Genomic DNA, 25,747 nt, shown 5'->3' with positions numbered 1-25,747 from the left:
GAGTCTCTTGCCTGCAGCCGCTTTCGTTCCATGCGCGAAAAAGTCCGGGGCCCCGGTTGCTTTCGTTGAAGGGAAAAGCGAGATTGATTAATTTTATTAATATAAATATATTTCAACTACAGAGGGGCGTTCGGAGTGATTCAGCTGAGCTTGCAAGCCTCGGGTGCTTTGAGATACTGGGGCATCTAAGTCACGTGCCGCTGTGGGGGAGGTGAGGGGGTTCCCTGCAGGTCAGGAGATCCCAGCGACGGCTCGTTCGCCGCTCGGTGATGAGGTTCGCAGTTCAAATCCGGCGGCCACCCCGGTTAATACTGCGGTGTGTATTGACTGCAATGATACTATGTGCCGCCTGCGTCACTCACAGCGGACGTTAAAGGAACCCGTGGCGTCATTCGGCAGGAGTTGGGCCATCGTGTGCCACTGGCGTTTGCGTCGAAATGAGTATAAGTTCGAAAATGTACAACGCCAATTACTCAATTGGCATCACACAGCAGCAGCAGCAGCAATCATGGCCCCACTGCTGGCAGGAGACTCATGCCCCCGGTCACAAATGAGACTCATCTTGGCCTCTTGAGTTCTCACCTGGTTCAATACAATCAACTTGACACTTCTCGGTGAGCACGGGAGGGCTGCCGGGGCCGGTGCGTGGACGGTTAACGACGCCACACAGCGAGCCGATAACTGCGATGCATATTGAGTCATTTATCGCAATATTCAACTAAACATAATACGAATGATGTGGGGTGGGAGTTGGGAGGGTGAGATATATTTATTCTAGATTTGAAGCTTTCGTGACTGCAAGGATTCATATTCTTAGGTTTTTTCGGTAAAGTCACGTAGGTAAAAAAATTTATATTAATAAAAGTAAAATAAAAATAAAATAAAAATCACGACGTTTCGGAGGCAACACAAGCTTCCGTCTTCAGGTGGAACCGTCACAGCACGACTGCTGCATGTGCACAGATAAAAAAAACGCTAAACCCTACAGATGTGGCTGTGAGAGATGACATCGAGTTCAAGATGTCAGCGAGTGACGTAGGCAGCGCGCCTGGCCTTGACGTCACTGAGGCTAAATAGGGCCCTGGAAGTGGCCGACGTTTACCCTCCGATTCCTGTGCCCCCCCTCGCCCGCACCGCACGGCCTTGAGAAGGCGTTTCAAGTTTCATTTATTAGGTATAGCCCTGTGAGCCATTCGGCTCTTGAATCGGGTGCAACCGCAACAAACAAAAAAAGAAAAACATGAACAAGAAAACATCTTAAAGTGACTATGTGCAAACAGAAAATCTGAGAAAAGACAGCTGCAGAAAAAGCACCGTACACCAACACTGTGTGCAAAAATCCCAGTGGGATGCAAGTCAAACAACAACAACCACAAGACAACTTAGATTAAGGCCATGCCACGTGTCTGCGTGGACGAATCTCTCACGGAATGTACAGGGTGGCCGCCCAAAAACCAGGACACACAGGGGGTTATTTCATTAATGTTAACATTGAGATGAAGAAAAAAAAACCCATCTTTATTTTTTATTCGTTAATATTTCATCTATTGTCGTTATTCATTTATCTCCTTCTTCCTGTGGGGGGTCACCTCAAATTTGTCGTTTACGAAACTCGACCAAGAACCCGGAGTGGATTGAGACGGCGAAATGTAATCGACAGACGTTCAAAGATGACGCCTGTAACCTTTCATTTGGAAATGAGAACGAACGAGAACGCAGTGGATGAATGTGATTGGAAGTCCGTTTGAACGTTTGTTAAAATAAATGAAATCACCCGATGTGATTTGTTGCCGTATCCTCAGACGTGACGTGAGCCCTTGGGCCCACCAATACAATCAGAGCCGTGTGGACTCGACTTCGAACTTCTTTCGCACCGTACGTAGCCAAACCCACGCGAATCATCTCGAGTGGGGTGGGGAACCTTTTTTCTGCCAAGGGCCATTTGGATATTTATAACATTATTCGCGGGCCATACAAAATTATCAACTTAAACATTTGACTTATATTTGGTCAAACATTTAATTAACTCGCCCCTAATGCGATGGCTGGAACTGCTTCTCTTTGGCGAGGCGTGTGATGATGTTAGCTGGTGTTGATGATGTTGCTACTCGCAACTGCTTTTCCAGGTTTGCTCCTAGATTTATTGAATTTCGAGTCCCACCTGCGGTTGCCTTGGCAGGGCCAGACCCAAATGATTTCGCGGGCCGGACGTTTTCCACCCCTGCTCTAGAATGGCAAAGCGCCCTTTGGTCGAACGCGCTTTAAGCAGAGCCCCTGGTGGTGGCAGCGTTGGGCAGCCACGAACCACGCTCTGGCAGAGATGGCCTCGGCAGAGGTTCAATGAACCCACGGACTCGATTCCCGGTCGCGGTGTCGAAATTTGAGTCGCGAAAAGAGTTACCAGTTTGTCGGCGTGTGAACATCGAGCGCTGTGGAGGCAACGGCGGACGGGGCGTGGTGCTGGCCACATCACCCCCTCGACACGATTATCGCAACTCCCCACCCCCCCACCTCTTCTTCATCCCCTTCATCCCCCTGTAGCCCTAACTCCTTGTGCGTGTCGGGCTCCGTGGGTGGGGCGAGTGCGGGCCGGTTGGGGTCGGGTTGACAGTGCGCAGGGTTGCTGTGGGAGGGAGGCAGCCTCCTTTGTTCCTTGGAACTTTAGAGAGACTTCTTTCGCTCGGAAAACCAACAAATACCTCGTGTTCCTAAGCGCCGCACACACACAACACAGACACACGAATCTCTAACACACACACACAACACGGACACACAACACAGACACACGAATCTCTAACACACACACACAACACGGACACACAACACAGACACACGAATCCCTAACACACAACACGGGCACACGAATACCTAACACACACACAACACGCACACACGAATCCCTAACACACACACGAATCCCTAACACACACACACAACACGGACACACAACACAGACACACGAATCCTTAACACACACACACACCACGGACACACAACACAGACACACGAATCCCTAACACACACACACAACACGCACACACGAATCCATAACACACACACAACACACACACAACACGAACACACAACACACAACACAGACACACGAATCCCTAACACACACACACACATATACCCCCAACAAAGACAACGATCCCCCGTGTAGCCTTAACAGACTGTTGGGGCAAGTGCTGTGTGCGAGTAGCACCTATGAAAGCCAACAACCACGCCCGGCCGCCTTTGTCTCCCCCAGTGGCGATGTTTTCACACACCGCACCAGGTACCCATTTCAGGCTGAGTCGACCTAGGTGAGGCCCAGGACCGGTTCAGATAATCATCACTGGTGTTGGCCGTGAGCGGGAATTAAACTCGGTTCGCCGGGTTCGTAGCACAGCGCGCTAATCGCTACACCACCGCTCCCCCCATACCTCCAACGCACACATATACCCCTAACACCCCACACAGAAAAAGTTCCCCCGTATAGCCTCAACAGACTGTTGGGGCAAGTACTGTTAGCGAGCGCCTACGAATTTATAGGAGCAGCCAAATCATCTAAGCGCGAGTTGATTCGATTCTCAACGTGTAGGAGGAGGAGGAGGGCAACATCCGTAGGAAATCACAACAATGCAGACATGATTCCTCGCAAAAGGTTTCAGTTTGGTGTTTCAACATCCTAACACACCTCTTTTATTGCCAGAAAATCTAAACACCAATTACTTATGTAAGGGTGTAGCCCTGCAATTGATTGGGAGAGGCCTTCATCCAGCAGTGGATTGATAATGTCTGTCAACGACGATGATCTGAAAGCACCCCAACACCCACGGTGGTTGCGTTCGACAGCTCCCCTCTAATCTCTGTACCACGCAGCGCGCATTCCGAGCCGAGCTCAACGCACATTTCGCAGCGCTGCTGCTGAAGCGGCGTGACGCCATGTCCCTCTGTAATCCGCCGCACACAATGCCGCGCGAGGAATTTGGTTCTCCCCGCTAATCCGCGGGGGCCAATGTTGTCCAAGCGACCCGGGCCGGCTGGTGGAACGAGCGGCTCCGTCACGCAAAAGGTCAGCGGGTTCAAGTCCTGGTTGACGCGACCCATCATCTCCCTCCCAGCCGTGGTGGGGATAAACCGGGAACAAGTTTGCGAGAAAGATCAACGGTGCCTCTTTTACGGGGAGGCTCGTCCCTGTCATAGGAATGTGGAATTTGCACCACTGGAGTTCAAGTTCAAGTTCATTTATTAGGTATAGCCCTGTGAGCCATTCGGCTCTTGAATCGGGTGCAACCGCAACAAACAAAAAACAAAAAGATGAACAAGAATGCATCTTAAAGTGACTATGCGCAAACAGAAAATCCAAGAAAAGACAGCAAAATATTGCAGAAAAATCACCGTACACCAACCAGCCATTGGACCTGCAAAGGCTGTCAACGGGAGATGTCCACCGATGCCTCGATGGTCATTCGAGCAGCGAATCACCAATGTTCACAGTAATTAACACGAATTGTTTACGATGATTCACTCTTCGTTTGTAAGCCCACTGCTGCATGAGCGCCTTCTCACGCCGGATGCTGATAGCGTAGTAGGTGGTGGTGGTGGTGTGACCACGGTCTCCGGTCACTGCCGTTGAGGTTTTAATCTCCCATTTGTGCATCATCATCATTGTCATCATCGTCGAGTATCACCGCATCTGCTGTTGCTGCTGCCATGGTTTGTGCAGTGGACACAAACTCACACAGAGGCACAGCCTCAACACACAACCATAGACACCCCCCCCCCCCTGCTATGGCAATGGGACAGGGTCTGTGTGTTGCCACCACAGGCTCTTACACTTGTGCAGAGTCGTTGGGGATGGGGGGAGGGGTGTCTATGGTGCACTTTATTTTTGATAGCAGCCAAATAATCTAAAACGCGTGATGTTGATTATAATCCACGGGGAGAGCGTGCAATACGGCAGGCTTCAGCCACACGAACGCGGATGACCAAACTTTGAACCGCAAGAGAGATGCTGAACGAAACGCTTCGGCGAAGACGCGGAGACGTTTTGGCTGAGATGCGGAGATGTCTCCGCTGGAGCGGAATGGAGTTCGGGTTTCTATCCACATTGTAAACACGAGCGGACGAGGAGGGCCCTGCGTGCGACAAGTTAAACCAACAGACAATGACGAACAAACATAAGAATAGGCTCTACCCTATCTGACAATAAAACTGGAGGTGTTACGATGTTCAAACACCACATGGATAGCTCACCTAATTCAAGGCGTCAATTCTGCATTAACCAACCACACGTATTCATCTCCTTGGTTCTTTCGGTAAAGTCACGTAGAAGGGAAATAATAAAATAAATGAGATAAAACATAATAAAATACAATTCACACGACGTTTCGGCCACAACGCAAGCAGGCGTCCTCAGGTCTGTCGGAAATCGAAATTTAACCACACGAACTTGTGGCACAACAGGCACACAGACTCGCTCTGTACGCGCATTGTCTTTGACTCTGATTGACCCACACCAGAGGCAGCCATCTGCATGGCCTCGTCTCACCAGCGCTGGACCAGAGGACGATCAAAAAGGCGAGTGGCACAATGCGCGTACGGATTAAGGTGTTAGAACCGTAGCCGCGGTGCCCGAAATCAAGAGGCGTTCTCGCAGAGGCAGGGCAGGGCGAAGGATATCACTCGGCACAAGTCGCCTCCTTCACAGAGCCGTCTCTGCGCATGCGACGCACGCGCCTTGCTCGGCCCAGCGGCGGCACGGCCTTCTGGGAGTGACTCAATTTGAGCGGCATTTGATTCAATACAAGAAAACCTCTGGACACACACTGCCTCGTCAGCAGAAGTCACGCTTCTCGCTTGAATCTCCTCTGGTGAGTGGCCCATCGTAGAGGCGAGGATCTCCTCTTTAGGCTACAGAGTAGGAACGTTACGAGGTTATGGCTTCCCAAATGCGCGAGTCGGTAAGAACGGTGGGTGTGCTTTCGTGTCCGTGGTAACAAATTGTGGGGAGTGGCGGTGTAGCGGTTAGCGCGCTGCGCTACGAACTCCCGCTCACGGACAACACCAAGTCATTGCACCGTGGGAGTACAATGATGACGGTGATGACGATAACGATGATGATTATGGCGACGAAAATGATGATCACGACGACGATGATGATTATAATGATGACGTCGATGATGGCGATAATTATGAAAGTGACGATCATTTATTAATAAACTCATTCTGCCCCCCACCCCTCTCCACCTCCCCCCCACCCCCACCCCCGATGTCTCCGTGACGAGCGCAGGGAGCAGGTGGAGGAGAACTCGGTTCAGTGGCGACGGACGTTCGAGTTCCCGTGCAAGATGACGTCCAACGTCACCACGGGGGTGCTGGAGCCGTGCGTGCTCCGCGTGTCCGTGCGCAAGGTGCCCGCCGCCAGCGTGCGCTCCTTCCGCCGACCCCCCCACCCGCCTCCCCAGATTGGTTTCACGGAGAGAAAAAAAAAGGCCCCATCACCAGTTCCTGAGGAACTGCACGCATCGTGGTCCCGTTGCCTTCTTCGATTTGCCACCAAAATCAATTCGAGCAAACGCGGCCGACGCGAGCGGGTGTCTTGCCTCCGTGGAAGCGGTGGCCGCGGGATCGCGTCAGACGCGCCCTCGTCTGATCTGAGCTTGCCTCGGGCTGTCACCCCTCACCTCGATGTTTGATCGAAGTGTCAACTCCCTGCACGCTCCTCGACATTGACCCCGTGGCCCTCAAGGGACTAGGATCTCCCTCTCGCTGTCTCTCTCCGTGTGAGCCCTCAAGGGACAAGGGTCGCTCTCTGCTGTCTCTCTCCGTGTGAGCCGCGCCGTTTCTCACTCGGCCCTGTCCGTGATGTCACTCAACGGATTCTCCTCCAAGTTGCATACAGACGTTTCAAATTGCTTATGCGACTTATTTCGCCGTTTTCCTCGGCCGGCCCCTTGTACTTTTCAATAAATATAAAGCGTATAAAAATTATATAACGTTTCAGGCTATGGCCCTTCTTCATGTTCATGGCAGATTGCAGAGAGGTGCTCTACAGAAGGGTCAGGGACTAAAACGTCACCGATACACGTGATCCATCCAGTGCCACGGCGTGACTGATGAGCTCGTTGCGGTGTCGTCGCTATCCCCGCGCGAGCACCACGCCACCACGGTTGTCTCGAGTCATCTGTTCCACTCCTCCATCGTCTGTCTCTGTGCCTCCCCCACCCCCGTCCGCTGTAGGAGACCAAGGGTGGGAAGACCTACTCCAAGGTAAGACCTTGAGGTTGCCGTCTCTTCTGAAGTCCCGAGGTCACGTCGCTATCGTGCCGCAGCCGCCAGTCGATCACCCCGTGTCGGAGATTAGTCCCGGAAGTTTATACGCCAGAACTAGAAATCAGAAAGGGGTTTTTATTCGCCATGAAAGTTCGCACAGACTAGGAATTTACTTTGGCCGGAAGGTGCATACATTCAACATTTAGGAATCTTAAATCTTAAATAAGTGGTAAATAAGTGGTTTACAAGTCTAACTATACTAAAGGTACAAGTCTAACTAATACTAAGGAGCTAAAGTATGTAAAAATTGAATAAAATAAAATCTAAAATATACAATAGCTATAATATACAATATAAAATTCGAACAAGCTGCGCATTCAATGGCAAGTCGTGTGAGTCAAAGAAGTCAAGCAAATTTCACTGCTCACGTGAGCGTCGATGCATCGATGGTCACATCCCGTTGACAGTCCTGAGCCAGCAGTGGAAATTACACATTCCTATGGCGGGATGATGGGCTGAGACAGCCCCCCCCCCATCACTCCCCAACCAGGAATAGAACCCACGACATTCAAATATATTAACTACCTTGCCTGTTATGCAGGAGGTCGTGGGTTCGATCTCGATCCTGACAGTTCTATACAGTAAAACCTTGGACTGCGAGTGTTTTGCAAGACGAGCAAATTTTTAAAATAAATATTAATTTGATAAACAAGCGAGGTCTTGCAATACGAGTAGTACGTGTATACGCTTTGTCTGCCGAGCGTCACGTGATCACAACTGATATACGAGTGCTTTGGATTACAAACACGTTTCCGGAACGAATTATGCTCGCAATCTAAAGTTTTACTGTATTTGAAATTTGCATGTTCTCCCCGTTGGTTGCATGGTTTTTCTCCGAATCTTCCGGTTTTTCCCCTCCACATTTCGAAACGTGGGCTTACAGTATTTGGCTGCTACTATAAATAAGCCACTTTGTGAGCTATCATCCGTGGCCAGGCCGCTTCTGAAAAAGAGCCGTACAGCTCAGTGGGCCTCACCTGGCTTTAGTTTTTAATCGCGAGCCGCTCGTCCTTCACCGCTCGCTCGGCATTGCGTCGGAGGCGTTGACGCGGCCTTGGCGGCGGTCACCGTCCGGGGGGTTTTACGAGCGGTTCATCGGTGCGTCCGTTGCACGGGGAAGGAAGTGTCCTCGCAACAAATCGTCGGTGGGGTTGGGGCGAGGCTGCCGGTGATAAGCTTGCGCCGTGCAAATGGCGGGGTCGTTGGGGGCGAGGGTAAAGTCTGTGGACAAGTCTCGCAGTTACAGTCAAGATAAGGTTGTTTGATTGTTATGACCGGAAAGGCCTCGCCGAGTCTCACGGCTCTTCCAGCAGGGTCTTGCCGAGCGTTCGCAGGAGTGTGGGCCGCGACGGTTGCTGCGTGCGCTCCCCCGATTGAGTGATTTCACGGCCGGCGCACGACGGCCCACTCTCGCGAATTGCATCGCGGGATCTTCGACGTCCGCCGTGAAGCGGACGGTGCATAATGCTACTTCCATGGATACTCGACCACGCGCCGCAGTGTTAACCGGGGCGGCCGCTGGTTTCGAACCGCGAATATCGGCGACGGAGCGGTCGACGCGCTGCTGCCCGTTTTGGGAGCGATGCTCTTCCCCCACGTGTTCCCGGTTGTGCCGTGTGGCTGCCCCCCCCGCGCGTGTTCCCAGTCAGGCTGCGTGGCTGCCCCCCCCCCGCACGTTGCCAGTGCTGACCGCGCGTTGTTCCGCCCCGCAGCTGGGCTTCGCCGATGTGAACCTGGCGGAGTTTGCCGGCTCGGGGAGCACGTGCCGTCGGTTCCTCCTAGAGGGTTACGACACCAAGCACACGCGCCAGGACAACTCCACGCTCAAGGTGATGCCGCCACCGCAGCGGTTCGGAATCCCCGCGGGCCGCCCTGGTTAATGCTTGCGGCCGTGTTGACCGTAAACGTCGGGGTTGTGTTTACTTGCTTGGCTGCTTGTAGAGTGAGTGGCTCTTTTTGTTGTTGTGTTTGTAGATCTAGGTTCACACGCGGAACAATGTCGCGAGAGCTTTGTAAACGAGTGCCTGGTTGCGGTGTGCAAACATCGCCACTAGGGAGTCGGCCGGGCGTGGTGCTGACCACCCACTCGTGTGCCGTTCCGGCCTTCATAGGTGCTGCTCGCTAACAGCACTTGCCCCATACGGGGCACACTTATCCTCGTGGTGTGTCCACTCAGCCTCAAATGAGTAACTGGTGTAGTGTGTAGACGTCAGTGCTGGGGAGACAAAGGCGGCCGGGCATGTATGTATGTTGAACTTCTTTCGCACCGTACGTAGCCAACCGTGCTAATCGGAGGTGCGGGGAAGGATAACAAACTAGACACAAAAAGCAGTTTCAATGACGTGGGAAGTGCATTGAAATATTAGATGATGATGACAGAAGTGATTATTTAAAGGGCATTAGATGACCCCAAGAGTGATGATGATTAGGATTGTAATGATGATGACAATGATGAGGATTATTGCAACGCTTGAAATAGCAATTATGATAATGACAATATTGATTAGGATGTTATTGGTGATTAACAGTGAGGATGGCGATGATTACAGCAGTAATGATGATGAGTAAAGTAAAGATGATGACGATGATACAAGTTTTGATGACGATGGTGGTGATTACAGTGAGAGTGACGATGATAACAGCGACGAAGATGATGAAGATGGCAGTGATGATTTATGTTGACGATGTTGACGATGATAACAGTGAAGATGACGATGATACTCTTTGGTTGACGGCAATGATGACAGTGATTTCAACAGTAACAATGACGATGATTATAACAGTGTTGTCGATGATGATACCAGCGAAGATGATGATGACGATGATACCGTTGATGATGACGACGATGTCTCCATCCTTGACCTTCAGGTGACCATCGGGATGCACCTCCTCTCTGGTGACCCGTGTTTCAAAACGTGAGTCCCATCGTCTCCCACGGCGACCGCACAGACGCAGCGGATAGAACCTGACACTCGGTTACAGGGCACGGCACCACGGCACGTGGCACGCAGACGCGGTCGTTCTCCGGGAAACAAACGAATAAAAAAATATATGAAACAAACAAAATCGGAAAAGTGCGGCAAAGAAGCGTGGAGAGTGACGCACGCTGGTAACGACACCGGGAGATGGCAGGGAGGGGAACACCACGTGGGTTGGAGAGCGTACGAAGGGCTACATGACGCTGTTGCGGGGACGATGGCGCAGAATTACGACGGCCAAGGAACGGAACGCGCCCGGGAGGACGCGAGACAGAGCGGTGAAATCCGATTGTTGCATTACTGGATCGTGACGGATGGCAACAACATGGGGGGGGGGGGGGTCCTTTGTCCAGCAGTGGAATGACCATGGCTGACAACGACGTCATCACAGGGAGGCCGGTTGTTTCTGTTACGATGCCGCAGGGCGGTGACCTCCTCACTTCACCAAATATAGCAGAGTGCACGAGCGGAGTGGAGCTCTCTTATCGCGCGGCCACTCCTGCATCGACCGCCAAGTTCACGCGGGGTCTTGTCCACGCGTCCGCTGCCCCGACGTGTTTTTGCATTCGCGCTGCTCTGTGTTGTTCGGCGCGATGTCTGACGTTTCGCTCAGGAACCTTTGGCCCGTTCACCCTCCGCAATTCTACTCGCAACGGTTACCACCGAACGGATAGGGGTTTCCGATGAGCCTTTTCGGCCAAGGCGATGAAGTCACTCGCCTCCCCGCGTGTGACGTCAACTCGTTATGATGCCACCCTGCTATGACGTCATCTCGCCGTGACGTCATCTCGTGATGACGTCACCCGGTCGTGCCGCTTGGCAGCTGATTGCCATGGTCGCCGATTGAAACACCTCCGGGGACGAGCGCTTGCCGGAGAGCGTTGCATCCATGCCCGTGCACGGTTTTAATTCCTCGCTCTTGTTTGTCCGGTGCCGTGGCTCTAGTCCGCCGGTGGCCAGCGCCGTCGGCGTCGCGGTCGAGGAGCCTCTGCAGCCGGCGCTGCGCGGCGAGTCTCCCTGCGCCAACTCCAGCGCCGCCGCCAGCGCTGCCTCTGCCACCGCCGGCGCTTCTTCCTCCTCCTCCGCCCTGTCCCGCGGCTTCAGCTCGCTGAGGCTGGCGCGAGCGGCCACCCCGCGCCCGTCCGTGCTGCCGCTCGGTGAGACGAGCGTCGCACCAGTGTCGCATTACCGTCGCACTAGCGTCACCCCAGCGTCACGCCAGCGTCACGCCGGCGTCACCCCGGCGTCACCTCAGCGTCACTCTCACGTCACCCCAGCGTCACGCCAGCGTCACGCCAGCGTCATCCCAGCGTCACCCCAGCGTCGCACCAGCGTCACCCCAGCGTCACCCCAGCGTCGCACCAGCGTCACCCCGGCGTCACCCCGGCGTCACCCCAGCGTCACCCCAGCGTCACTCCAGCGTCACCCCAGCGTCACGCCAGCGTCACCCCAGCGTCACTCCAGCGTCACCCCAGCGTCACGCCAGCGTCACCCCAGCGTCACCCCAGCGTCACCCCAGCGTCACCCCAGCGTCACTCTCACGTCACCCCAGCGTCACCCCAGCGTCACCCCAGCGTCACCCCAGCGTCACTCCAGCGTCACCCAAGCGTCACCCCAGCGTCACTCCAGCGTCACTCCAGCGTCACGCCAGCGTCACCCCAGCGTCACCCAAGCGTCACCCCAGCGTCACTCCAGCGTCACCCCAGCGTCACCCCAGCGTCACCCCAGCGTCACTCCAGCGTCACCCAAGCGTCACCCCAGCGTCACTCCAGCGTCACGCCAGCGTCACTCCAGCGTCACCCCAGCGTCACCCCAGCGTCACTCCAGCGTCACCCCAGCGTCACGCCAGCGTCACCCCAGTGTCACCCCAGCGTCACTCTCACGTCACCCCAGCGTCACCCCAGCGTCACCCCAGCGTCACTCCAGCGTCACCCCAGCGTCACGCCAGCGTCACCCCAGTGTCACCCCAGCGTCACTCCAGCGTCACCCCAGCGTCACGCCAGCGTCACCCCAGTGTCACCCCAGCGTCACTCTCACGTCACCCCAGCGTCACGCCAGCGTCACCCCAGTGTCACCCCAGCGTCACTCTCACGTCACCCCAGCGTCACCCCAGCGTCACCCCAGCGTCACCCCAGCGTCAGCATTACGCCCGTGTCCCGCTCGCGTCGCGCATTTCGAAAAACCGGAATTCGTGAATGGTGATTAGCACAAGGTAAAGGCGCGGCCCCTGCACTCGCTCGCTCGCGTCACTGCTGGGGCCTCCGCTGGAACAGCGACCCTCGAGAGGGTAGTTGGTCTGCTGTTTCACGCTGGGCAGATGTCTCGGAAGAGCTGGGAGTACCCACAATTTACCCCACCGCTACGCGACCTGCCCAAGGGACTAACTGTGCCGTTTACACCGCTGATTTGACAGTCAGTCGAGGCGGCGGGGGGGGGGGGGCACTTTAGGACACTTGCCCCGACGTTTAAACTTCCGCGCCTGGAGATCAACTCGAACCGGTGACCTGTGGATCGCGAGGCCAGGATCGCGGCGGTGGCTCCACTCGTTGTTCGCCTTCGTAATCACAGTGGAACAAAAAAGTGCGCGAAGAAGCGTGCAGAGCCACGTGCTGGGAATGACCGTGGAAGTCAGAGAGAGGAAGATGGGGATTAGGGAACGCACGCATGCACGTACCCCGGCCAGCCGTGCGTTGGCCTTACAGAGGACCGTGGAGTGGGCTTGGGTAGGATGCGTCGAGCGTCGCTGGGGCTCGCAGGAGAGGCAATGGAGGAGCTCCAAGACGGTGAGCGAGACTCTTGAAGTTGATCTCAGATCAGAACGGGGGGCGGGGAGCGAGTGGAGCGTTTTGGGGTGGCCGCGGTCTTCTCGTTCACGCCTGCGGGGAACGGCCTGCGGCAGCTGCAGCAGCGGCGGCAACAGCTGTACAACAGGTGTAGCAGCAGCTGTTGCAGCTGTATCAGCAGCTGTAGCAGTAGCGGTAACAGCGGTAACAGCTGTAGCAGCTGTGGCAGTGGCGGCAACAGCTGTACTACCAGGTGTAGCAACAGCTGTAACAGCTGTAGCAGCAGCTGTAGCAGTAGCGGCAACAGCTGTAGCGCGTGTAGCAACAGCAGTGGCAGCAGCAGCAGCTATGCCGCCCGGAGACACACTTTATTATTTCCAGGACGGACAAAAATGTGACGAAACCGCAACTTACAAAACATTCCAGAACGGGGACGCGTTTGTAAACAAGACGGGGGGGGGGGGTGACGGATCGCCCGGAAAAAAAGTAAAACCTCGCACGGAATGAACGAGTAGACGTGAGTCGTCTCGCACGCGTTCTAGCCATAGGAATGTGGAATTTCCACCACTGACTCAGGGCCACTTTGCGGAGGCGCAGGGGGACACCGCAACTTGGCCGTGACCTCGTGGAGAAACGAATACACAAACTAACACATCGTCGTCGTCGTCACCACCACCATCGTCATCATCATCATCATCACCACCATCGTCATCACCACCAACGTCATCATCATCATCACCACCACCATCGTCATCATCATTACCATCATTATCATCACCACCACCATCATCATCATCACCACCGTCATCATCATCACCACCACCAAACGTCGTCGTCACCACCATCGTCATCATCATCATCACCACCACCATCATCACCAACACCATCATCGTCATCTTCATCATCATCACCACCACCATCAACACCACCATCATCACCACCACCATCATCATCACCACCACCACCACTATCATCACCACCATCATCATAACCACCACCACCATCGTCATCATCACCCTCATCTGCTCTTCAAGCGGGGCGTGGTGTTCCTATGCCCCGGGGGGGGGGTGCTGAGGGGGCTGTGCGGTGTGCCAACGTCCGTGGTGGTGACCCTGGCCGGCTTGGAGCGGCGACGTCGCCTCGCCGAATACCGGCAGCCTTCACCCCCCCCCCCTCCTGCTCACTCACCGCCACCATCTCTCCCGCCTCTTAACCCTCTAACCCACTCACCCACTCACCCCTGCCCCCACCATCTCTCCCTCCCCTTAACCCTCTAACCCACTCACCCACTCACTCCTGCCCCCACCATTTCTCCCTCCCCTTAACCCTCTAACCCACTCACCCACCCACCTGCTCACCCACTCACCCCCAACATCCCTCCCTCCTCTAACCCACTCATCCCTGCCCCCACCATTTCTCCCTCCCCTTAACCCTCTAACCCACTCACCCACCCACCTGCTCACCCACTCACCCCCAACATCCCTCCCTCCTCTAACCCACTCACCCACCCACCCCTCCCCCGTCTCCGAAGCGCGCCCACAATGCCGTGCATCTCTCCGGTCTGGCTTCATTCCAGCCACTGTTGTTTGCCTCTTCTGAGAGAATGGGCACTTGAGGCACTCCCTCGCCTCGTGGTGAGCTCACACGTGGCGAGGAACCCTTCGGTCCCCCCTTGGATCAGTGGTTCTCAGTAGGATCAGTGGTTCTTGGTAGGTTAAGTGGTTCTCAATAGGATGAGTGGTTCTCAGTAGGATGAGTGGTTCTCAGTAGGATGAGTGGTTCTCAGTAGGATGAGTTGTTCTGAGTAGGATGAGTGGTTCTCAGTAGGATGAGTGGTTCTCAGTTGGATGAGTGGTTCTCAGTAGGATGAGTGGTTCTCAGTAAGATCAATGGTTCTCAGTAGGATGAGTGGTTCTCTAGGATTAGTGGTTCTCTGTAGGATGAGTGGTTCTCAGTAGGATGAGTGGTTCTCAGTAGGATGAGTGGTTCTCAGTAGGATTAGTTGTTCTCAGTAGGATGAGTGGTTCTCAGTAGGATGAGTGGTTCTCAGTAGGATGAGTGGTTCTCAGTAGGATGAGTGGTTCTCAGTAGGATTAGTGGTTCTCAGTAAGATGAGTGGTTCTCGGTAGGATGAGTTGTTCTCAATAGGATGAGTGGTTCTCAGTAGGATGAGTGGTCCCCCCTAGATCAGTGGTTCTCGGTAGGATGAGTGGATCTCAGTAGGATGAGTGGTTCTCAGTAGGATGAGTGGTTCTCTGTAGGATGAGTGGTTCTCAGTAGGATGAGTGGTTCCCCCTAGATCAGTGGTTCTCGGTAGGATGAGTGGTTCTCCCTAGGAACCAACGTTCGTCAATATTCAGACACTGACGTCCGTGCCCCTTCCGAATGCCCAGGCTCGCGATCCAGGGCGCGCGCCGGGAGACGGAATCGAACCGGCGCGGTTGAAACGACGGTGGCGAGTTTCTCAAATTGCCGCCTGCGCACCTCCTCCGCCCGCCACGACGATCGGAACGAACGGCGCGGGACCCGTCGCGATCGCGCAGTCCGTCATGGCGAAGCATCGCCGAGTGTTTTGATGACAATTCCCGACACAAATGTCCGTGGATGTAGTTGGTGCGCAGGTGCAGGTGCTGGATTGCGAGAGGGTGGCGCAATGTCTCTTGTTGAATCTCACCGCTCACACTCTCCCTCTCTCACCCTCCCTCTCTCTCTCACCCTCTCTCTCTGTCACCCTCTCTCACCCTCTCTCACCCTCTCTCTCCCTCTCGCCACGGCCACAGCCCTTGTGAACTCGTCGCAGTCACCGCTGCCGAGCCCCGAGGACGGCTACTTCACACTGCCGTCCCGCGGCCCCAGCCACTGCAGCCGTCAGCTGTCGCGAGTGTCCAGTGAGCGGTCGCGTGTGTCCGGTGAGCATGTCACGACTCGTGGTGTCACTCGTGTCGTGGCCACACATGACGCTGCTGGGATAAAAAAAACTACCGGCAAATCAGCGCGATGGGATCACACGGCGTCGTCACGCGCTCCCGCGAACACTGGGCAGGACCCTCCTGAAAAGGAGTCTTGAGACTCTGTGAGCGAGGCTCTTCTGGGTAAACGAGCTGAGTCATCAAGATGCAACAGCGTTGCGTTGCTCGCTGGACATTTCCCCGAACGCTGCTGGGCCGGCTTGGGAGTATAATGCGCTACTACTCGCGTACAAAGTATCCCTCTCCGTTATAACACTTTATTATTGTACCTCCTCCATTCCTCGAATTCTATGAACAACAGCTTTGTGGGAGTCTAGGGCATAGCGAGGACAGAATTAGGCTAGAATAATGTGGCGTGCCGACGCAAGTTCCGGATAACAGCTTTACGGACCGTCCCGGCTGTCAATATGAACTGAGCTGTTTTTACTTTAACATGGAAGGCCCCACTGGGCTATGTAGCTCTTTTTCAGAAGCAACGTGGCTATCGCAAACGATAGCTCAACGGAAATGGAATTATCATCGAGTGGAGATTTACAGCAGCCGAATACTCGAAACGTGTGTTTAAATATGCGGAGGGACAAACCGGGGAGACATCCACGCGACCACAGGGAGAATACGCAAATTCCAAATATACAGCAGCAGGCGTCAGGGTCGGGATCGAACCCACAACCTTCTGTAGACCAGGCGAGGTAGTTAACATCTCCTAGCCACCGTGATGATGATGAGAGAGAGAGAGACACGCAAATTCCAAATATACAGCAGCAGGCGTCAGGGTCTAGATAAAACCCACGACCTCCTGTATACCAGGCGAGGTAGTTAACATCTCCTAGCTACCGTGATGATGATGATGATGAGAGAGAGAGACACGCAAATTCAAAATATACAGCAGCAGGCGTCAGGGTCGGGATCGAACCCACAACCTCCTGTATACCAGGCGAGGTAGTGAACACTTCCCACTCCACCCCTCGGTGCTCCGTTCACGCGGACGGCACGGCAAGGCCCCTCCCTGGCAGCGGGGGTCACGCCGCGCGTCGCACAATCGACAACCAGCGGGGGAAATTGATTTCGGAAAAGTTGGGCCAAGTGTTTGGAGAACAGCTGCGAGCTTTACACCGCCATCGAGTGGCACGGTCTCCGCACATCCGGTAACGCGACGTCCGCCCGCCCGCTGGAGTCCCGGGGTCTCCACTCACGGCCGACCCTCCTCCGGTGTGGAGCTCGTGCCTGGGTTCGTCACCCGTCCCCACCACAGACCCGACCCTCGCGCGCTTCTGAGTCAGCAGCAGGCCTGCCCTGTCTTACCCTGCATTTACGGAGCACCGAAATTCAAAGGCGCTTTGCAGCAATTATGAAATTGTACATAAGACGAGAGTGGCCGGTAAAGCAGTGGGGTTATTAAAAGTGGTGAAGTTATGGTGACAAGTTAGGGGGACAGGTGGGAGTGGTTAAGGAGGGGTAGTGATAGGGGTTGGGGTAGTGATAGGGGTTGGGGTAGTGATAGGGATAGTGGTGGGAGAGTGGGAGGGGTAGTGATAGGGGTTTGGGTAGTGATAGGGGTTTGGGTAGTGATAGGGGTTGAGTTGAGTGGGAGGGGTAGTGATAGGGGTTGGGGTAGTTATAGGGGTTGAGTTGAGTGGGAGGGGTAGTGATAATGATGGGGCCTGGTCATAGCTGGGGGCGGGGGCAGGGAGTAGCAGTGTCAGGATGATGCTGGGCTAGGGGGGAAGAGATGGGGGTTGTTCTAAGGGAGCATCGGAAGCTGCAGTTTCTTGTTGTTGTTTGTTGTTTTTGTTTGTTGTTGTTGTTGTTGGAGTTCACCGTAATGCCGGTACAGTCCCACATCTCGGCACAAATCGATTCCCGCACTGCCCGGGTCAAACGGGGACAGGCGGCAACCGCGGCGATGTCTGAACCTCCCCTAGGTCGACTCGACCCTAAATGAGTAAAGTACCTGGTGAGGTGTGTAAAACATCAGCACTGGGGAGGAGACGAAGGCTGCCACGTGTGGTGTGACCTCACCACCCACTTGTGCGCTGTGCGGGGCTTGATAGGACTTTGTACTTGTCTGTACTTTGGATAGACTTGCGCCAGCCATAGCAACGTGGCATTTCCACCACGGTCCCCGCAGGCCTGTAACCGGGCACCAAAGCCTCGATTCGCCCTCGGGCGGGGGAGGTGACCCCGACCGTGAGCCGCAGAACGGCACCTCACGGCTCGTTGGGCCATTCCCGGTCTCCCCGCCCGCTCTCCCCGCCCGCAGGCTACAGCACGGAGCACTCGGGCTCCTCCAGCACCTCTGACCTCATGCCGGGCCCCGCGTCGCCGCTGCACAAGGCGGCGGCCATCACGGCGTCCGCGTCGACCCCGTGGATCGCGAGCCAGCCGCACGGCGCCGCACCGGCGCGGGGCCGGAACCGGCTGCCTCCACGGCCTCCTCCGCCCGCAAGGTGCCACGGCTGCCTCCGCGCCGTCACGCCGTCACGCCGGGCCCTCTGGCGACGCCGGCGCCACGGCCGTCGTGGCGTTTCTGACGCGGGGATCGCGGTGTCAAAAAAAAAAATCGAATTTCCCGACCAAAATATTTGCGGAGCGCGGTAGTTCACGTGTAGCAGGTGCAGGATGGATTCGTGAGTGGTGGCGGAGGTGGCAACGGTTGTGGTGGCGGTGTCTTAGCGAGGCCTTCACCCATCAGTGGATTGATCATGGCTGACGATGACGGCGATGATTTAAATGTAGACATTAAAGCCAAGCACTCAGTGATGGAATTAGACAAACATCTTAATGCGGGGCCCTCTTGAAAATTATTCTTGAGAGTCATGGTTTTTCCTGGGTAAATAAAGGGGCATTATTAGTACAGTTCAGTTGAAGTGCAGCCCTGCACCAGGGTCGGTGGATCACAAAGAGGCTGAGTCGACCTAGGGGAGGCCTAGGACCGGTTCAGATAATCGTCACTAGTGTGAGCGAGAATCGAACCCTGGTCGCCGGGTTCGTAGCGCAGCGCGCTAACCGCTACACCACCATAATACAGGTTTTCTGGGTTGTTCTGTTTAAGTGACAACTCTTACTGTTAGCTGTGTCGGGTGGTGGCGAGTTTAACGACACATTTATGTATTTACGCGATCTAACCCAAAAAAAACCTGTATTTTGAATGATATTGGACGCGAAAGCCTAACGTGTTACTACACTACCGCTCCCCACAGTGATGCACACACACGCACGTGTCAGTAACACTGTAAGTCTGGACCTTCAAAAGTAAAAGTAAAAAATAGCCGACGTTTCAGGCAATGGCCCTAATTCATGTGCCATGAAGAAGGGCCATGGCCCAAAACGTTGCCCGGCCCACGGCGGTCCTGACGAAGGCGTTGCCAAGGTCGAGGAGGAGGAGGTTCACTCCGTGGTGTCCTCTTCGGGAAATGGTGCAGCAGTGCCGCCCGGTGGCCATCCTTGGTAATTAATTCTAGATGTGAAGCTTTCGTGACTGCAAGGATTCATATTCTTAGGTTTTACTTTTATTAATTAAAATTTTTTACCTACGTGACCTTACCGAAAAAACATAAGAATACTTGGTAATTGCCCCTCTCTGCGAGTCCAGCCGCCGATGAATGTCACCGCCAGGGCCACGCGTGCAGCAAAAGGTGCCGAGAGAGGCCGGTGTTGTGCAGGTGCCGTGCACGCTGTGTGTGTGTCTGTGTGTGTCTGTGTGTGTCTGTGTGTGTGTCTGTGTGTGTGGCACACTCTCTAGCATAACCAAAGAGTATGGATTCCTGCAGTCACGAAAGCTTCAAATCAAGATTGTGTGTGTAGCGGTCAGCGCTGCACTACGAACCTGGCGACCCGGGTTCGATTCCCGCTCACGACTAACACCAGTGACGATTATCTGAACCGGTCCTGGGCCTCCCCTAGGTCGACTCGGTCTGAAATGAGTTACCCGGTGCGGTGTGTAAACATCGCCACTGGGGAGACAAAGGCGGTCGGGCGTGGCGCTCGCCACCCACCCCCTCGTTCGTGTACCGTTGCGGCCTTCATAGGTGCTCGCTAACAGCACTTGCCCCTACAGTCTGTTAAGGCTATACGGGGGATCTTTGTCTGTGTAGCATACTCTCTAGCATAACCATGGATTCCTGCAGTCACGAAAGCTTCAAATCAAGATTGTGTGTGTAGCGGTCAGCGCTACGAACCTGGCGACCCGGGTTTGATTTCCGCTCACGGCCAAACACCGGTGACGATGATCTAAACCGGTCCTGGGCCTCCCCTAGGTCGACTCGGCCTGAAATGAGTTACCCGGTGCGGTGTGTAAACATCGCCACTGGGGAGACAAAGGCGGTCGAGCGTGGCGCTCGCCACCCACCCCCTCGTTCGTGTACCGTTGCGGCCTTCATAGGTGCTCGCTAACAGCACTTGCCCCTACAGTCTGTCAAGGCTACACGGGGGGTCTTTGTCTTTATCTTTGTGTGTCCGTCAGCGTGCGCAGGCGTCCGCCGGAGGCGGCGGAGAGGCCGGAGTCGCGGGTGGACGAGACGCGGGTGGACGCGGTGGACGTGGTGGACCAGATCCTGCAGATGCAGGACTTCACGGCCAAGAGCACCAACGAAGGTCTGTCTCGTGCCCTTTTTGTCCTCAACGTTTTTGTATTTGTAGATTTTCGTCTCTTCTTCAAATTGCCGTCGATGAATTTGTAAAAAAAAATTGCGAAGGGGGGGGGGCGGGTTAAGCCCACGTAACCATCACACCAAATTCGTGTCGTCACGTCCCCTCCGCCGCCCGACGCGGCCGAGCAAATGTTCCACTCGGCGCTATGGCCGTGAGCGTCAGGGTCGGGCCCATCCCCTTGTGTTCTGCTCGCTCCCCACAGAGGACGGCTTGACTCTCTTCGTCGGCCGAGACGGGACGTGGGAACTGCGCGGCCACCAGATCGCAAACGGGTAAGCCGCGTCACGTGCACACGTGCAGCAAATAACGTAGACACGTGCAGCATATAACGTACACACATGAAACATGCGACATACACACGTGCAGCATATAACGTACACACATGAAACATGCGACATACACGCGTGTAACATATAACGTACACACGTGCAACATGCGACATACACGCGTGTAACATATAACGTACACACGTGCAGCATGCGACATACACGCATGTAACATATACCGTACACACGTGAAACATGCGACATACACACGTGTAACATATAATGTGCACAAGTATAACATATAACATAAACACGCGTACACTGCATGCTGTACTCGCACCGCGTGCGTTGCATGTGTGTGTGCGGCCTTGAAAAGAAAAATATAAGATACCACGGGCCATAGCGCCAATAGTCACCTACTAATTCTGTTAACAGCGACCCAGAAAATATTTGCTCACCTGGCAAACTGCATCCAGTATACCCTCTCGCTGTGGATACTAAAGTCACCCACCACCTACCCCAGTCTATTATCACTCACTCATGCACTCACCCATTCACCCACTCACTCACCCACTCACTAACCCACTGACACACTCACCTACTCATTCACCCACTGACACACCCACTGACATACTCACTTACCCACTCACTCAACCACTGACACACTCACCCACTGACACACTCATCCACTGACATTCTCACTTACCCACTCATTCAACCACTAACACACTCACTCGCCAACTCCCCACCCACTTACTCACCCACTGACACAAGCACTCACCAACTCCGCTTTTTCCCTCGCACCGCTGCACTCTGGAATTCCTTTCCATCGTCTCTGTTCCCCCCAAGCTCTCATAACAAAACCCTCGCTCAGTTCAAGATACGTGTTACACTCTCATCTACAACATCTTTGACAGCACTGTTTATCGCTGGCCGCTCAGCGCTTTGGGCCTTTGGACCGGCACCCAGCAACTGTGTAAAAAAAACACACAAAACCCCGATTGCGACACCACGATCGATCTTCCCATCATGCATTGTAACATCACCGCAGCGCCAGCACGTAACGATGCCTGCCGGTCCCCGTGCGCCGTCTCGCCTGTCAGGATCTCGCCCGGGCCGTACGAGCCGGTCGTGATCAGCCGGAACAGAGACGCACGCTAAGCGCCGGCGGCGGCGGCGGCGAGGGCTCCTCATGGGCGCGTCGGACGCCACCCATGGACCCCGTGGGCCCCCGGGGGTAGAGGGCAGCGCCACGTCCGCTTCTCTGCCGCCCTCGCGCGGGTCGCTGGACGTTGCCGGACGCGAGCGTGGCGGGACGCTGGGCCTCGGGGGGCAGAGACTTCCGCAGAAGCGTCACGGCCCCGTCTCCTTTCACCGGTCTGGGCCAGTGGTGGAAATCCCACATCCCTATGGTGGGAGCCACACCATGCACGATGTGTCCACTGTTTGGTTGCCCACGAAGATGTATTCACTTTAATGAAGCCTTAGTGGGATGATGAGGTTATGAGTTGATCCCCAAAATTTGAATGTCCACTGTTCTGGCAGTGGGTCGGGTCTCCTGGCTGTGTCGACTCCAATGGACTTGCCGTTAATGCCCAGCTGCAGTGATTATCAGCAGCATACATCTCTGTAAAATAAACACTATAGGTCAGGTGAGCATTTTCCACCGGCACATCTGAGCCGAGCCAGCCACGGTACAGTTGTTGTTTTCCCCACTGGATGTTTGCCGAGCCGAGCAGGGAGCCAAAACGTGGCACCACCGCTTGCCTCACAATACGACGTCTGAATCTGGCTCGGGGCCAAGCAGGGCCAGGGGCGTGGCTAGCGACGCGTTGGATGTGTGTAACGTTGCAGTAGTCAAGAAAGTGTGACGTGTAACCGCGGCGTCTACGAGCGGCTCGACCCGTTCACGGCACGAGAAGTCGGTGGCACGGCACGGCACGGCTCGGCTTGGCTTCTACAGTGGATAAACCACCGGGCGCCTCTTGAAACGTGCACCAGGCTGGCTCGGCACGGCCCCGGCACGGCTCGGTTGTGCAGTGGAAAAGGCATGTGGGATTTATCCGGTCGAAGCCGGCTCCAGCCAGCTGGAATATAATTTACCATTTCATCTCGATAACTGTAAACGGTATTTTTTTTTTTACGTGAGTGTGTAACAAGAGGTTTAGGTAACTTTTTTTAAACGAATAATTGGGCCGCTTTGACTTTGACGTGGGCCGTAGGGGCTTTTTCAAGCCAACAGCGAAAATTTGGGGTTTTTGTTTTGAGGCGTTTTAAGTTTCACCGTTGCCTACCGATTGTGCCGAGTGGTGGCAGGGTTACTGCTCGGCGTTTATATATTAAAACAAAGGTCGCCGTAGAGCTTGTAACAGGCTGTTGTGGAGCGGTAGTGTCGTGGGCAGCGCATAGTGCTACACACACAAACAATTTGCCTTTGCTACTGCAAGTGCCAAGGTGCCAAAGTCCTGTAGAAGGCATCCACAGGGGGGAGAAGAATGCCTTCTCCGAAGCCAATTAATGCACTTTCCCTCTCGTGCCAAGAATCCAGAATTTCGATCAATTATCTGGGTGCCCAGCTAGAGACCAAACCTGCCCGGACCGCGCCCAACCTCGTCGTGTTCTCAGAAGCTAAGCAGGGATTTTGAGCCTGGTTAGTACTCGGATGGGAGACCATCACCAGGGCCTTGCCAGCCGCTTTGGTGTAGACGTGAGTTGTCTCCGGGCTCTCCAGGCTTTCTCCCACATGAAGCCGAACACTCCTTGGTCATCGTTGCTTTGGTCAAACATCCCATTGCAGGACGCTCCTGGTGAAAGAGTCTTGAGACTCACCGCGGCATTTCCCTGGGTAATTATTGGCCATTTTTTTCTATTTGCACAGGAGAGTTCCTCTTACCACGTGGTGATGTGGGGGACCGATGTCGCGCGTCCTGTTATTCGCGATTTTACTTCCCGCTCGTTTGTGGCACTAAGTAATCGTGGACAATCGGACGGCCAGGACCAAGCGTACACAGGTCGCGCACCCGCTTATTTTCAGCGTCAGCAGTGGGAGAAAAAGCAGTGGATACACCGCTGCAGTCGCTACGGTGCGACCGTGCTTGTACGTATATCGCGGTGACTGGGTGATACCTGTTTCTCTGTTGTTTATCGCTCCGCGGTACAGTGGGACATTCCGTGTGCGAACGTTGATTTGTAAGCGTACGTTCAGCGCGCGCGTGCGTGCGCGTCGCATACGGACAGCGTCGGTGCGTTAGTCTTGTTTACAGCGACGTCGCCGACCCCTCTGCCGATCCTACTTGCTGTGCTGCGTACAGCGGCGTCCGCTAGAGGGGCGTCCCATCGGCAGGCCACGCGCCGTGGCCGTCCCGGAGCGGGTCAAGCCCACCTCGTCCCCCCACGTGGGCCGCGTGGAGGATGAGTAGGCCAAAGCACCTTCTGTACGGAGCGACTCTCCCTCGGGAGCTTGCCTCCAGGAGTTGTGGGGAAGACGGCCCTTCCGCCAGCAGGGGCGCGAGCAGAAAATTGCAGGGCAGCGCCTCTGCCGTTTTGGTGAGGACGGCAACGTCCCAGCGACTTTGTGGGCCTCAACGCCGCTGGTGACGGTGGTGACGGTGATGACGACAGTAGTTTTTTTTGTTTTACGCTTTCTAAGCGGCGCTCTGTCAGCCTCGTCTTCCATTCTTGTGCGGGCACAGGGATGGAGATCGCGAGAGAGTTGTCGGAGGGTGGCGGAGTTTGGGGAATGTTCTAGACGAGAGAAGAAGAACGAAGCCAAACGCTTTTGCTATTCTGCTGGTTCAGAAACGATGTTTACGCAACGTTAGAGGGGGGTGAGGGGTTAGTGGGGGAGTAGTTACTAGTGGCGAGGGCTAAATGTGTTGCACTGCGACACCCCCCGTCTCTCCCGTGTTACCGATCGCAGAACTCGGCGAGAGCAATATCGATCAACCGGGGCCCAACACGCGAGCGATGAGTCGCGTGCAACCAAATTGCGCGCGACTCAATCACATCTCTGCAACCGGTTGCAGGGAGCAGCGGCGCAGAACCTGTCGCTGCCGCTCTCGCGGTCGAGGCGGACGCGGCTGTCAAGCGTCGGCCTGGCTCGGCGATTCGTAGCGACGCGTCGCATCGCCGGTGCGACGCAGTCGGCGAGCCGGCGACTGGTTGCTACGTTCCTCGGTGCGCCGATCCACTCCGCTACGCGACGAACGAGCGGGTTTGGTCGGGCAGCTTCGTCGGCTCGGCTGCGGACGCGGCTCCGGAGGGCATGGAATCGAATCACCCGAGCGGCAACTTGTAATCTGTCCACCTTGGAGCGAGCGTCTGTCTCGCTCGCTCTTCTGGTCATGTCGCGCCTTGGCCGGCACGTAGTCCGACGTTTCGCGCCCTCCGGACGCTTGCCGGCACAATGCAGCAGAGGCGCCGCAGTCGCGAACGATGATATTGACGCGTGTCGCTGTGGTGAGACAAGGTGGCACGCGGCTGGTAGCCGCAGGCAAAGCGACGGGGGTATACTGGATGTGGTGTGCCGGGTGCGGATATATTTTTGTTCAGGTCGGTGACCCCGAACACAGGCCTGGCTGAAATTAAACCCCGCCCTCTGTTCATTTAAACTACTGATATCCTAAACAGATACTGTATATGGGAATAGGTTATGGGATTGTCATATGCGATATTAAACTCTGATAGGTTGTGTCTGTCTTGTGTTACATGGCCACTGCTTCGTTGTCACGGAACGTTGGACCACCCTTGATATTCCTGAAATAAAATAACTTACAAATCGA

The 25,747-nt window shown here is 55.0% G+C and overlaps 1 protein-coding gene across 2 annotated transcripts in view; it reads left to right on the top strand.

Moving 5' to 3' along the window:
• Positions 1–25,747, top strand: part of LOC133354651 (early estrogen-induced gene 1 protein-like) — a 37,577-nt gene extending 11,830 nt beyond the window's left edge. Inside the window, exons 2-11 of one of the 2 annotated variants that reach the window (XM_061571678.1) lie at positions 6,278–6,398; positions 7,228–7,257; positions 9,033–9,149; positions 10,189–10,235; positions 11,244–11,455; positions 15,862–15,990; positions 18,311–18,497; positions 20,522–20,643; positions 20,903–20,972; positions 22,070–25,747. In XM_061571678.1, coding sequence (XP_061427662.1) covers positions 6,278–6,398; positions 7,228–7,257; positions 9,033–9,149; positions 10,189–10,235; positions 11,244–11,455; positions 15,862–15,990; positions 18,311–18,497; positions 20,522–20,643; positions 20,903–20,972; positions 22,070–22,127 — 1,093 coding nt within the window. In that variant the 3' untranslated portion in view covers positions 22,128–25,747. Of the gene's footprint in view, positions 1–6,277; positions 6,399–7,227; positions 7,258–9,032; positions 9,150–10,188; positions 10,236–11,243; positions 11,456–15,861; positions 15,991–18,310; positions 18,498–20,512; positions 20,644–20,902; positions 20,973–22,069 lie in introns of both variants that reach the window. The other variant, XM_061571677.1, reaches the window with a different exon arrangement.

The sequence above is a fragment of the Lethenteron reissneri genome, chromosome 48, assembly GCF_015708825.2.
Source record: "Lethenteron reissneri isolate LAM-NWPU_2019-01 chromosome 48, ASM1570882v1, whole genome shotgun sequence".
In the NCBI taxonomy this organism is placed as follows: domain Eukaryota; kingdom Metazoa; phylum Chordata; class Hyperoartia; order Petromyzontiformes; family Petromyzontidae; genus Lethenteron; species Lethenteron reissneri.
Note: the sequence above shows the minus strand (reverse complement) of the source record. Positions and strands in the feature narration are given on the sequence as shown.